General features: G+C 49.5%; 1 protein-coding gene across 6 annotated transcripts in view; it reads left to right on the forward strand.

Moving 5' to 3' along the window:
* Window positions 1-10,980, forward strand: part of CPT1C (carnitine palmitoyltransferase 1C) — a 33,647-nt gene extending 22,667 nt beyond the window's left edge. The window contains exons 7-19 of one of the 6 annotated variants that reach the window (XM_066374026.1): window positions 1,676-1,753; window positions 2,020-2,127; window positions 2,231-2,315; window positions 2,626-2,821; window positions 2,941-3,123; window positions 3,793-3,898; window positions 6,138-6,254; window positions 7,203-7,370; window positions 7,583-7,723; window positions 8,358-8,510; window positions 9,030-9,143; window positions 9,280-9,372; window positions 9,635-10,979. In XM_066374026.1, the coding sequence (XP_066230123.1) occupies window positions 1,676-1,753; window positions 2,020-2,127; window positions 2,231-2,315; window positions 2,626-2,821; window positions 2,941-3,123; window positions 3,793-3,898; window positions 6,138-6,254; window positions 7,203-7,370; window positions 7,583-7,723; window positions 8,358-8,510; window positions 9,030-9,143; window positions 9,280-9,372; window positions 9,635-9,814 (1,722 nt within the window). In that variant the 3' untranslated portion in view covers window positions 9,815-10,979. Of the gene's footprint in view, window positions 1-1,675; window positions 1,754-2,019; window positions 2,128-2,230; window positions 2,316-2,625; window positions 2,822-2,940; window positions 3,124-3,792; window positions 3,899-6,137; window positions 6,255-7,202; window positions 7,371-7,582; window positions 7,724-8,357; window positions 8,511-9,029; window positions 9,144-9,279; window positions 9,373-9,634 lie in introns of all 6 variants that reach the window. The other 5 variants (XM_066374028.1, XM_066374027.1, XM_066374029.1 and 2 more) reach the window with 5 other exon arrangements.
* Window positions 10,981-14,652: the final 3,672 nt, after the last annotated feature.

Genomic DNA, 14,652 nt, shown 5'->3' on the forward strand with positions numbered 1-14,652 from the left:
ATCAGAATATCATTCCTTTTTTTTTAATTGAATTTATTGGGATGATATTGGTTATTAAAATTATACCGGCTTCTGGTGTATAATTCTATAATGCATCATCTACACACTGTATTGTGTGTTCACCACCCAAAGTTAAATCTTCTTCCATCACTATTTGTTCCCCCTTTACGCTCTTCTACTCCTACCCTCTTCCCCTCTGGTAAGCTCCATCCGTTAATAGGCACTGGGACCTGGTTGTTGATTTTTGATTTTTAAAATTTTTTATTTACTGATTTTTAGAGAGCGGAAAGAGACAGAAAGACAGGAGAGAGAATGAAGAGGAAGAAGCAGGAAGCATCAACTCGTAGTAGTTGCTTCCTGAATGTCCCTTGACCAGGCAAGCCTGGGGTTTCGAACCTATTACCTCAGTGTTCCAGGTAGAATCTACCTGGTAGATGCTTTATGCACTGTGCCACCACAGGTCAGATGTTGTTGTTGTTGTTTTTCATCTCAGATGGGCTCTGGCCAAATAGTTCAGTTAATTAGAGCATCATCTCGAAGCATAAAGATTGATGGTTTGATCCCCAGTCAGAGCACAAACAGGAACAGATCGATGTTCCTATCCCTTGCTCTCTCTCCCCCTTCCTTTCTCTCTAAAAATCAATCTATAAATAATGTTTTTTTAAAAAAGACTCAAATGGCCTGACCAGGCGGTGGCGCAGTGGATAGAGCGTCGGACTGGGATGCAGAGGACCCAGGTTCGAGACCCCAAGGTCGCCAGCTTGAGCGCGGGCTCATCTGGTTTGAGCAAAAGCCCACCAGCTTGAACCCAATGTCGCTGGCTCCAGCGAGGGGTTACTCGGTCTGCTGAAGGCCCGCGGTCAAGGCACATATGAGAAAGCAATCAATGAACAACTAAGGTGTTGCAATACGCAATGAAAAACTAATGATTGATGCTTCTCATCTCTCTCCATTCCTGTCTGTCTGTCCTTGTCTATCTCTCTCTCTGACTCACTCTCTGTCTCTGTAAAAAAAAAAAAAAAAAAAAAAAAAAGTCTCAAATGGAATCGATAAACATCTTGTTGTGGCCTGACCAGGCGGTGGTACAGTGGATAAAGCGTCGGACTGGGATGCCGAGGACCCAGGTTCGAGACCCAGAGGTCGCCAGCTTGAGCGCGGGCTCATCTGGTTTGAGCTAAAGCTCACCAGCTTGGACCCAAGGTCGCTGGCTCAAGTAAGCGGTTGCTCAGTCTGCTGAAGGCCAGTGGTCAAGGCACATATGAGAAAGTAATCAATGAACAACTAAGGTGTTGCAAAGCGCAATGAAAAACTAATGATTGATGCTTCTCATCTCTCCGTTCCTGTCTGTCTGTCCCTGTCTATCCCTCTCTCTGAAAAAAAAAGGAAAAAAAACCATCTTGTTGTGTGCCCACCCTTTGCCACTTGGCAGCATACTTTGTTGCTCGCTCTATGTCAGTAATATAGGTGGTCCTTGTTCCTTTTAACAGCTGCATAGTATGCCATAGCATGAGTGTAGCTTCTAGGTTATTGGTAGTTACTGATCATGCTGGCCTTCTTCACCGAGCTCCACCCTCCCTGTTGGACAGTCAAGTCTTGGGTGGCTCGATTTCCCACTGTCCCTCCTGCTACCTTGGCCCCAGCCACCCAGCTGTGTGTCTTTCCGCCCCACTCCCAGGTCAGTGACTGGTGGGAAGAATTTGTGTACCTACGCTCCCGGAACTCGCTAATGGTGAACAGCAACTATTATATGATGGTGAGAAAGAGAGAAGCGGGCTAGGACTGCTGGGGGGTGGGGTGGGGCTCACAGTTCCTGGGTCTAGGATCGGGATGTTTGGTAGAATGTGTGTGTGTGTGGGGGGGGGGGGGGGGTTTAGGGTCAGCGACCAAAATCACAGTCTGGAATTCACCACCCGCCCTCTGTTGGGGTCAGGACCTGTGTGTGTGTGTGGGGGGGTCAGTGTCCCCATCAGGGGCACATCTGACTCCAGGCATTTTGCTGTCCCCTCGGCTGGCCCCCAGGACTTCCTGTATGTCACGCCCACACCCGTGCAGGCTGCTCGCGCAGGGAACGCTGTCCACGCCCTCCTCCTTTACCGCTACCGCCTGAACCGCCAGGAGATCCTCCCGGTAACGGGGCCACCGCAGTGGGCTGGGATCAGAAGCCATGGTTCTGTGGTCATGGGGCCTCATGGGGCTTGGGGACAGTTCACAACCCCATGGTCTCCTGTAGACTTTGCTGATGGGAATGCGGCCCTTATGCTCCGCCCAGTATGAGAGAATATTCAACACCACGCGCATTCCTGGGGTCCAGAAAGGTGAGACTCTTTCCCCTTCTGCCTGACAAGCAGAACAGTGTCGTTGCTAAGAGCATGTCTCTGGAGTCAGTCTGCCTGGGTTGAATCCCAGGTCCCTTTCCCAAGCTGTGTGACCTTGAGCAAGTTATTACCCATTCTGAGCCTCAGTTTATGCATCTCTAAAATGAGATAATAAGAAACAGGGTGATGAGGAATAAATGAGTGCTTAGAATAGTGCAAGCCACATAGGAAGTGCCTAATATGTAGTTGTTAATTCTTATAAAGTTTCTGACCTTCCTGCCCTCTTTACACTTTTGCCCGCCACCCCAAGACCATATCCGCCACCTTCGTGATAGCCGACACGTGGCCGTCTTCCACCGGGGCCGATTCTTCCGCGTGGGGACCCACTCCCAAAGTGGCCTGCTTTCCCCGCGGGCCCTGGAGCAGCAGTTTCAGCGAATCCTGGACGACCCCTCACCTGCCTGCCCCCACGAGGAGCATCTGGCCGCCCTGACCGCAGCTCCCAGGTGAGGGTGGGAGGTCAGGGGCCCCAGGGGCCCAGACACATCCTGATGTTACAGAGGGGCAGGGTTGGGGCCCAGTGAAGGCTGGGCAGGGTGAAGGGCTCAGGCACGTCTTTCAACAGGGACATGTGGGCCCAGGTGCGGAGGTCCCTGAAGAGCCAGGCAGAGGATGCCCTAGAGGCTGTGGAAGGGGCGGCTTTCTTTGTATCACTGGACTCGGAGCCAGCCGGGCTCACCCGGGAGGACCCCGCTGCGTCGTTGGATGCCTACGCCCACGCCCTGCTGGCTGGCAGGGGCCATGACCGGTGAGTGAGCCCAGCAACTTGGGCCCCACCTTATCTGTAACCAGAACCCAATATTTAGATCTAAGACTCGGGACATTAGACAAGCAGATCCTGGGCCCAGACCTGGGGTTTCTCCAGATCCAAGGGCATCTTTGATTTGAGGACCCCAGGCTCAATGCCTTGAGACCTGGGAACCCCTGATCCAGAGGACCCCTAAGCCCAGGGAGGATTTCAGACCCTGGGACCCCAAACCCCCAAGCCTAGGGACCTCAGACTCAGAACCATGGAATCCTCAGACCTATAAGCTGGCATCCTAATAAGCCCAAGACCCCAGACCTGGGACCCCAGTTCTAGAAATCCTCAGAGCCCTTCATCACTCTGCCCACCAGTCATCACTCTGATTTCTGAGACCTCTGGCAAAGTCTCCTTAACCTCTCTGTAAGCCTTGACCCTTACTCGGTATGAGCTCTCAGAGTCCATCAACTCTTTGAACCTTACCCAGGTTTCAGAGTCCATCTAGAGCCACCAGATGGAGACCCCACCCTCTTAAAGATCCCCACACCAACCCTGGTTCCAGAAAAATCTTCCCACCATGAAATCGCCACAAGTCCCTCAGAGAGCACCCCGAGTTCCCTCTTGTCCCCCTACCCCTGCTCTTGGGTGACCTCTCTGAACTCTCTCTTCCTGCAGCTGGTATGACAAATCCTTCACCCTCATCGTCTTCTCCAATGGGAAGCTGGGCCTCAGCGTGGAGCACTCATGGGCTGACTGCCCCATCTCAGGACATATGTGGGAGGTAGAGCAGCCAGCCCACCCCCCACCCTGCGGACCGCTGCCCTTATTTTTAAAGACCTTCCTCTCTAGGCACATAGGGCCAGAGAAAAAGCAGAGGCTCAGAGAGAGACAGAGACCAGGGCCACCCAGAAAGAAGGGGTCTGGGATTATGACCTTCCTTTGACAAATGGACAGTTGGGACTCAAAGAAAGGAGATGATTTGCCCAGAGTCACAGAACCAGGAGTTGTAGAATTGGAACACAAATCCAGAATGTTCTGAGACCAGGATGTGAGACCTTTCAATCACATCACACTGAATCGGAACCATGTTTCAGCTGTGGCTGGCTCTGTGACCCTGAACGAGTTACTCTCCTCCTCTGAGCCTGTTTTTCCATTATCAAGTGAAAGGGTTGGATTAAGTCTGGCCCAGTTCTGAGAACCTTCGTGTCTCTATTTTCTCTATTTTATTTAGTCTTAAATCATAGGGGGTGGTGTCTTCCCCCCATCAGGCTACCAGTCTTTGTGGTGCTGCAGGAGGGGTTGGGGGGGGGGAGGACCCAGGCTGGGGATCAGGCATGTGTGTGTGTGGGGGGGAGGCGCTTCCAAACTTCAGGAGTAGCGGCACTGACTCTTCTGTGCCTCTTTTTTTTTTTTTTTTGTATTTTTCTGAAGCTGGAAACGAGGAGAGACAGTCAGACAGACTCCCGCATGCGCCCGACCGGGATCCACCCAGCACACCCACCAGGGGCGATGCTCTGCCCACCAGGGGGCGATGCTCTGCCCCTCCGGGGTGTCGCTCTGCCGCGACCAGAGCCACGCCAGCGCCTGGGGCAGAGGCCAAGGAGCCATCCCCAGCGCCCAGGCCATCTTTGCTCCAATGGAGCCTTGGCTGCGGGAGGGGAAGAGAGAGACAGAAAGGAAGGAGGGGGGGGGTGGAGAAGCAAATGGGCGCTTCTCCTATGTGCCCTGGCCGGGAATCGAACCCGGGTCCCCCGCACGCCAGGCCGACGCTCTACCGCTGAGCCAATTGGCCAGGGCCTTCTGTGCCTGTTTCTTATTTGTAAAAGGGGAATTGTTTTTCTCTTTGATGATATCAGTAAATGAAACTCTCAATTCAGTTCAACCTTAGACCCATCAGACACTTCCTGTCAACATATCATCTCTGCATACTGACTTTGAACAAGGAGTTGTCATGTAAAGTAAGAGAAAGAGAAATGTGCCTGACCAAGCAGTAGCACAGTGGATAGAGTGTCAGAGACTGGGTCACAGAGGACCCAGATTCAAAACCCCAAGGTCGCTGGCTTGAGCGAGGGCTCACCAACTTAAGCACGGGGTTGCTGGTTTGAGCATGGGATCATAGATGTGACCCCATAGTCACTGGCTTGAAGCCCAAGGTTGCTGGCTTGAGTGAGGGGTCACTCACTCTGCTGTAGCCCCCTCCCCCGCCCTCAAGGCACATCTGAGAAAGCAATTAATGAACAACTAAGGTGCCGCAATGAAGAATCGATGCTTCTCATCTCTTTCCCTTCCTGTCTATCTGTCCCTCTCTCTGTCTCTGTCACACACACACACACACACACACACACACACACACACACAAGAGAAATGCAAGGTTGAAGGGTAGTAGGTGCTCAATCAGGGCTGATTTAAAATATTTAGCTGCCTGACCTGTGGTGGCACAGTGGATAAAGCGTCATCCTGGAATGCTGAGGTCACCAGTTTGAAACCCTGGGCCCAGTCAAGGCACATATGGGAGTTGATGCTTCTTGTTCTTCCCCACTTCTCTCTCTCACACATATGCTTTCTCTCTTTATATATATATATATAAAATGAATAAATAAAATCTTAAAAAAATTTTTTTAAATAAAATATTTAGCAATACTGCTCAGAAAAATGTCATATCATTTGAAGTAATAAAATATCCCCTAATTTTTGTGAGCATATTTAACAATAATAAGAAGCAGAGTGTGGGTCCTCCTCAATCAGAATGGACGCCAAGGGGTGATCCTTGGGAGGGCTGGTGCCTTGGTGGCTCTTTATCTGCCTGTCAGAAGTACAGGGCTAGTGAGCACCAGTTGAGTATTAGTATCTGTCCCGCTCTCGATGAACTTGACCCCAAGAACCCACTTGTGAACACCCGAGGTTTCTCCTTCTCAGGGCCTGACCCTATCCCCAGAAGGGAGTGATAAAAGAGGTCCCTGGTTAGATGGCCCTTGGACCAGAGAGAGGAAGGGACTCTGACAGCCTCCATTTGTACACAGTTCACTCTGACCACAGAATGTTTTCAACTGGGCTACTCAGTGGATGGCCACTGCAAGGGGCACCCCGACCCCGCACTGCCCCAGCCCCAGCGGCTACACTGGGACCTTCCAAACAAGGTGAGTCCAGGTTTCTGGGCCTCTCTGAATCCCAAAATTTATGACTTTGACTCTGAACTCATTTCTACCCCCAATCTCAACCTCAGTCTCAACCCCACCCCCTTACTCCATCCACAACCCTAACTCTAATCCTTTCCACACCATCAACTCCATCCTCACCTGACCAGGCAGTGGCGCAGTAAATGGAGTGTTGCACTGGGACATAGAGGACCCAGGTTTGAGACCCCGAGGTTGCCGGCTTGAGTGCGGGCTCATCTGGTTTGAGCAGGGCTCACCAGCTGGAGTCCAAGGTCGCTGGCTTGAGCAAGGGGTCACTTGCTCTGCTATAGCCCCCCAGTCAAGGCACATATGAGAAAGCAATCAATGAGAAACTAAGGTGCTGCAATGAAGAATTGATGCTTCTCATCTTCTCTCTTCCTGTCTGTCTGTTTCTATCTGTCCCTCTCTTTGTCTTTCTCTGTCTCTGTCACATACACACACAAAAGAAAAGAATTGATGCTTCTCATCTCTCTCCCTTCTTGTCAGTTCGTCTCCCTCAAAAAAAAAAACCCAAAATCCCAACAAGTAAAACACAAAACTCCATCCTCAACTCCAACCCCAGTTTCTCAGTCCAGTCCTACCCCAACTCCATCCTTACCCCAACTTCATCCCAATCCCAATCCCATCGCTATGCCTAAATTTGATCCTGTTTCCACACCAAACCCATCTGAATCCCCAACCCAAACTCCAGCCCAGCCCAGCCCCCACCCTAACTTTGTCCCATCCCCAACTCCAACCCCACCCCAACCTTCAGTGACATCCCTGTGTTCATCTTTAACCCAGTCCTTCAGCTCCATTCCCTTCTTTGTTCCAATTTCCAACTCCATTCCTATGGCCACTTCCAGCCCCCGTCTCCACTCAGATACTGCCCTCATCTCTAAACCCGCCACTCCTCCCTCCCTTCTCCAGCAGATCCATCTTTCCATTTCTCTTGCCCTGAGGGGAGCCGAGACCTTGTCTGGAGACATTGACTGCCACGTCTTTCCCTTTTCCCACTTCGGCAAGAGCTTCATCAAACGCTGCCACCTCTCTTCAGACAGCTTCATCCAGGTGGCCTTACAGCTGGCCCACTTCCGGGTCAGTTGGGTTCCCAGACCCCAACCCCTGGTGCCCCAAAAACTGCCTTGTCAGCCCTCTTTCATGACTCTTCTTGGCCATTATGGGTCCGCCATCTTGATTTCTCTCAACCACACATTTCTGGGTGGAGGAAGCTGGGGTCTAGAGGTGGGTCAAGTCTGTGAAGACTTCCTGAGCCCAGATGACAATCTCCTCTTCTCCTTGTCCCCTAGGACAGGGGTCAGTTCTGCCTGACTTATGAATCGACCATGACTCGCTTATTCCTGGAAGGCCGGACGGAGACAGTGCGGTCTTGCACGAGGGAAGCCTGCAACTTTGTGAGGGCTATGGAGAACAAAGAGAAGACAGTGGGTGTGAGCCTCCTTTGAGGCTTTGATCATTTCAACATTCTAACTCATACATTTGCAGACATTTATGGAGCACCTGCTGAGGGCCAGGCCACGTGATGGGCACTAGGGACAGGGAGGGACCAGATCTGGACTCTGACCTCAAGGAGTTTACTGATGGGGAAACAGAGATAGTTCTGCATAGTGTGATACATGCTTTAACGGGGGGCACATAGGAAATGGGGGTGCATTCAAGAAGGAGCCCTTTTACCACAATGCAGCTCTCTTTTATTATTTAACCTGTGATCTTGTGACTTCCATTGCACCATTGCTCACGTTCCCTATAGAATATCTGCCCAGACACCCTCCCCCAAGCCCTGCACTTCTGTTCCCTCTCCCCGCTGCCTCCATGGTCCAGCGGGAGGAGTTTCGGGAGAGTCAGACAGACTTGGAAACCCATCTGATTCTGCCTTCCTGTGTGTCCCTGGGCAGTGACTTACCCCCTTCACTGAGCCTGCTTCCCCTCGGTAAAACAGAGTTGCTATTTCTGCCTTGTAGGGATGTTGCAAGCTAGGTTGAGGTCAGGGGTGTGACAGACCCCAGCAGTAAGCCCACTTCCTGTTTTTCCATGACCTGTGTGTGACCTGTCCGGGGACCCCAGGACCCACAGTGCCTCGTCCTGTTCCGCATGGCGGTGGATAAGCACCAGGCTCTGCTGAAGGCAGCAATGTGCGGACAGGGCTTTGACCGCCATCTCTTCGCGCTCTACATCGTATCCCAATTCCTCCACCTGCAGTCGCCCTTCCTGGATCAGGTTGGGGTGCAGGGAGAGGGTTAGAGAGGGAAGCGGTGAACCGCGGGAGAAGAGAGGCACTTGGGGGCAAGGAGGGTGATGTTTGGAAAAGGTGGGAACAGCAGAGGAGAGAGCTAGGGAGATCAGGGCAAGAGAGAAAGGGAGGAGAGGGGAAAGGGCAGAGAGAAGGGGATAGGGGCGTGGTCGTAGAAAGAAACGGGATGAGCTGATCTTAGAGGAGAGGGACTGGGGGCCGGGAGAAGGATGTCATGGTGAAGGGGGCGTGGTGTAGGAGGAGGGCGTTGCCAGGGAGAAGGGGCGGATCAAGGGAGGAGAGAGAAAAGGGGTCAGGGAAAAGAACTCCAAAGAGGCGTGATCAGGAAGGGGAATGGCAACTGCAGATGGGGGCTGATTTTAGGGAAAATGGGCAGCCAGGAGAGGAGGTCAGAAAGGGCGAGGGCTGTGTGGATTGTTGAGCCAAAGGGGCGAGGACCTGCTGGTCTGTTTTTATTGCATATGTGACTGTCCCTTGTCCCTCAGGTTCACTCGGAGCAGTGGCAGCTGGCCACCAGCCAGATCCCTGTTCAGCAAACTCACCTGTTCGATGTTTATAATTACCCCGACTACGTTTCCTCTGGTGGTGGATTTGGACCAGTGAGTGGGACTGGTTCCGACCCCAGCTCCCTAAACCTAGGCCCTGCGGGAGGAGTGGCTGGGGGTCTCACTCCTGTGTCCTGGTGTAGGAGGGGTCTGGCGGCTTTCTTGTTCCCCTCACTCTGTCCCTTTTCAGGTCGATGACCATGGTTATGGTGTTTCTTACATCTTCATGGGGGATGACACGATCACCTTCCACATCTCCAGCAGAAAGTCAAGCACAAAAACGGTGAGACCAAACTTGAAAACGCAGAACCACCACCGCGCCACCTCCTTCCTCAGCACCCAGGCATCTGGATCCCTAGCTCCCTCCTGTCCTACAACCCAAGAGTCCAGACTCCCAGCCCCCTTCTGCCCCACCATCCAGGATTGCCAGTCCCCAGCCTTTTCTGCCTTAGTCTCCAGTGTCAGGGACCCCAGCCATCTTGTTTCTCAGCCTGCAGGAGCCCCTCTCTCAACTTCCTCTGGATGTGACCCATTTCTCCTTCCAGGATTCCCACAGACTGGGGCAGCACATCGAGGATGCACTGTTGGATGCGGCCTCCCTGTTCCAGGAGGGGCGGCAGCATCTTAAGCGAGGATGCAGAGGGTCAAGGGAGGACAACTTGGGGAATAGGTGTGGATCGCTCCCTCGCCACACCAGGGTACCCACGCCACCCACCAATCTGTGATCCCTTCCAATAAGGAGCTGGTCTCCCCAGGAACTAGTGGGAGGGCTCTATGACTGGGCTGATGCAGGACAGAGGCAGTCTGTTTGGGTTTAGAAATACCACATCTGGTCCAATAAAGATGTGTGAGCTGGGTACGTGGCATTGCTGTGCTCTTGGGCCGGGCAGGTGTGGCAGAGAAGAAAAGGTCCCATTCATCCCCAGGCCCAACCATGAATTCTCAGTTAAATAATCACAACTTAAGTGGCAAGCCCTAATACCAGCTCGGTGTACTGCATTCTCACTTCCAGTCACACTAACCCAGCCATCCACGGCCGGTCCCAGGCAAGCAATCCCACAAGCTCTCAGCCCAGTTCCTGCTGCCGCAACGCCCATCATCCACACTCTGGAGGCCACGTAACTTATCAATATCTCCGATGTACTTGCCAGTTCTTGTTCATCCAGTCTAATTAATGCGATATTATTGATAGAGTGAACTAATGGGGTGTTTTGAAGAATATTTAAACCAAGTACTGTGATTTTATGTAATTAAAAATTGTTAACATGCCGTGAACCTGGGTTGGAAAACTTATTATTGCTAAGATGTCAGTACTATCCAAAGCATTCCACAGATTCAATGCAATTCTGTCTATCCCTATCAAAATCCCAATGGCCTTCTTTGCAGAAATAGAAAATTTCACTCTACTTCGAAGAGCCGAACAGTCTTGAAAAAGAAGAACAAAGTTGGAGATTTCACACTTCCTGGTTTCAAAACTTATTATAAAGTCACTGTAAGCAAAATAGTGTGATACTGGCATAAAGACCAACATGTGGACCAATGGAATAGACTAGAGAGCCCCAAAATAAACCCTCAGATATGTAATCAGGTGAACTTTGACAAGGGTGCCATGATCACTCAGTGGGGGGAAAAGGACAGTCTTTAAACAAATGGTGCTGGGAAAGCTGGTTACCCAGATGCAAAAGAACAAAGTTGAACCCTTACCTCACCCCATAGACAAAAATCAACTCAAATGGCTCAAAGACCTAAATGTAAAAACTAAAACTTTAAACTCTTAAAATATAGGGGCCTTGGCCAATTGGGTCAGTGGCAGAGTGTCAGCCTGGTGTGTGGATGTCCTGGGTTTAATTCCTGTTCAGGGCACACAGGAAAAGCGACCATCTGTTTCTCCACCCCTTCTCTCGCTTCCCTCTCTCTCTTCTCTCACAGCCATGGCTCTATTGGAGCGAGTTGGCTCTGGGTACTGAGGATGGCTCTGTGGCCTCTGCCTCAGGTGCTGAGAAAAGCTCAGTTGCTGAGCAACAGAGCAGCAGCCCCAGATGGACAGAACATCGTCCACTAGTTGGCTTGCCAGGTGGATCCCGATCAGGGCACATGCAGGAGTCTGTCTCTGCCTCCCTGCTTCTCACTTAATTAAAAAAAAAAAAAATAGAAAAACTCCATGCCATTGAATTTGGCAATGATTTCTTGGATAGGACCACAAAAGCACAGGCATTAAAAGAAAATATAGATAAATTGGACTACATCAAATTAAAAACTGTGCATCACAGGACAACAGAGTGAAATGACAACCAACATGATGGGAGAAAATATTTGTAAAGCATTTATCTGACTAGGGGTTAATATCCAGAACTCCTATGATGCATAAACAACTAAAATGAACCCCATTCAAAAATGGGCCAAGGATTTAAATAGACATTTCTCCAAAGATATACAAATGGCCAATAAGCACATGAAAAGTTGTTCCTGCTGGTTGCCAGGAGCTGGGAGGAGGGAGAAATGGGGAACGATGAGGTTCTGTTTAATGGATACAGAGCTTTTCTCTGGGATGATGAACAGTTCTGGAACTAGATAGTAGTGATGCTTACACAACATTGTGAGTGTAAGTAATGCCACTGAATTGTACACTTTTTTTTTTTAATTTTATTTTTTTTGTATTTTTCCAAAGCTGGAAACGAGGAGAGACAGTCAGACAGACTCCCGCATGCGCCCAACCGGGATCTACCCGGCACGCCCACCAGGGGGCGATGCTCTGCCCCTCCGGGGCGTCACTCTGCTGCGACCAGAGCCACTCCAGCGCCTGGGGCAGAGGCCAAGGAGCCATCCCCAGCGCCTGGGCCATCTCTGCTCCAATGGGGCCTCGGCTGCGGGAGGGGAAGAGAGAGACAGAGAGGAAGGAGGGGGGGTTGGAGAAGCAAATGGACGCCTTTCCCACGTGTCCTGGCTGGGAATTGAACCCAGTCCCCCGCACACCAGGCCGACGCTCCACCGCTGAGCCAACTGGCCAGGGCCTGAATTGTACACTTTTTTTTTTTTTTTTAGAAGATTTTTTTTTTAATTTAAATTTTATTTTATTTATTCATTTTAGAAAGGAGAGAGAGGGGGAGAGAGAGACAGAGAGAGAGGAGAGAGAGACAGAGGGGAGGAGCTGGAAGCATCAACTCCCATATGTGCCTTGACCAGGCAAGCCCAGGGTTTCAAACCGGCGACCTCAGCATTTCTAGGTCGATGCTTTATCCACTGCGCCACCACAGGTCAGGCGAATTGTACACTTTTAATCCCCAAAGTAATATTTTGATTAAGTTCACTATTCTTGGTTGCTTTATGATGTCATGTTTGTCAAATATATTATATATAAGGTCTACCAGAAAGTTCTGTCCGTTTTTGGAATAAAACAAAATACAAATTTTTCTTACCGTCAATAAACTTTATTAAATGATATATATATTTCCACACCAATCCTATCTTCCGAATATGGTCCGAAATGGTTTGCTGAGCTGAATTAAGCCTTTTTGCGACCTCCGATGTTGTCAGAAAAGGATCTTGCTCCAACATGGTCTTAACAACATTGTCATCATCGATCAAAGATGGTCGCCCAGAACGTGGCTTATCAGAAAGGTCAAAATCACCTGTTTCGAATTTCTCAAACCATCTTCTGCATGTCCTATCAGAAACTGTACCTTCACCAAACACTTTCAATAAATTTCTACATGCTTCTGTAGCATTTCTTCCTTGTTGAAATTTTATACAATACAGTGGCGTAAATGAACTTTATCAGTAGCCATGGGTACACTATCGCTTCACACATAAGACTAACGTGAATCAACTTTGTTTTAGTTAATTTGCTACGTCAGTATGTATATATACATTAAGTGATAAAAATAGAGAGGTACACATGCGCCAAATAAACGTGCTTACATGTCAAAACTTGTGATAGAAACAGACAGAACTTTCCAGTAAACCTTATATAAACTTTTGATGTTTATCATCTTTTTAATCTTTCAGGACCAGACTGACTAGTGCTACCTTACATTTTAATATATTGGCTTTTGACCTATCTTATTCTCTATAGAAAAAAACCCCACACATCTATTTATGTGTTTCTTTCATCTACAGTATTTATTTCTTCAGAGGACCTTTAGAATAATTGGGTTAAATTCTTTCGTTGGGATTTTGATTGGATTTGCATGAAAGATGTCATTTCAGCACAACATTCAGACTAGCTATCCAGGAAAACAGTCTTGCATGTATTTTTTTAAAAAGATTTTTATTTATTCATTTTAGAGAGAGGAGAGAGAGTTGAGGAAGAGGAGTGGGAAGCATCAATTCATAGTTGCTTCACATCCATGCCTTGACCGGGCAAGCCCAGAGTTTCGAACCAACAACCTCAGTATTCTAGGTTGATGCTTTACCCACTGTGCCACCACAGGTCAGGCTCAACTACTCTTTTAAAAAACATATTCGCCTGGCTGGATAGCTCAGTTGGTTGGAAGATCGTTCTGGAGCACTACGTTGCTGTTTGGATTCCCCAATGAGGATACATATAGGAGCAGCTTGATGTTCCTGTCTCTCTCTCCTTGCCCCCTCTCAAAAAACAAACAAAACTGGCCTGACCTGTGGTGGCGCAGTGGATAAAGCGTCAACCTAGAAATGCTGAGGTCGCAGGTTCGAAATCCTGGGCTTGCCTGGTCAAGGCACATATGGGAGTTGATGCTTCCAGCTCCTCCCCCCTTCTCTCTCTCTGTCTCTCCTCTCTCTGTCTCTCTCTCTCCTCTGTAAAAAAAAAAAAAAAAAAAGATCCTTTAAAAAAACAAACAAAACCATATTCAGACCTCAAGGGTACGGAATTAGATTACTGGTCGCTGGTCCCTGGCATGCTTTACTGTTAAGTGTGCCAGTTACTAAGTTATTATCTCTTGGTTTCAAATCCACTCCCCTTTTCTGGGCTTTGTGAATCTGGGATTGGGGTTCTGAAAACCACACTTCCTCTTTTCCTACCTGCTGTGCTACATGTTGCCGGTAGGGGGCATTAAAGAGACTTAGGAAGAGGCCTGGAGGAAGTAAAGGACTCCTCCCTCCCATTTGCTTTCTGCTTATTTCCAGTTTCTTGTTCTCATCAATCAGCATTACCTAACACAGCTTCTTTACTCTGGCTGTCTTTTTCGTAACTGCTGGTAAGTCTAGTTTGCAGGGTTGTTTTTTTTTTTTAAGCAAGAAACAGGAAGGGAGAAACATGAAAAGCATCAACTCAATTGTTGTGACACTTTAGTTTTTCTTTGATTGCTTTCTCATATGTGCCTTGACCAGGGGCTTTGACCAGAGGCAGGGCTTCAGTCAAAGCCAGTGACCCCTTGCTCAAGCCAGCGACCTTGGGCCCAAACCAGCAATTTTGGACTTCAAACTAGTGACCATGGGGTCATGTCTATGATCCCACACTCAAGCCAGCAAACCTGACGCTCAAGCTAGCAACCTCGGGGTTTTGAACCTGGGTTCTCAGCGTCCCAGGCCAACACTCATATCCACTGCGCCACTGCCAATTCAGCCTGATCTCCTCTGTTCTTCA

The sequence above is a fragment of the Saccopteryx leptura genome, chromosome 3, assembly GCF_036850995.1.
Source record: "Saccopteryx leptura isolate mSacLep1 chromosome 3, mSacLep1_pri_phased_curated, whole genome shotgun sequence".
Classification (NCBI taxonomy): Eukaryota; Metazoa; Chordata; class Mammalia; order Chiroptera; family Emballonuridae; genus Saccopteryx; species Saccopteryx leptura.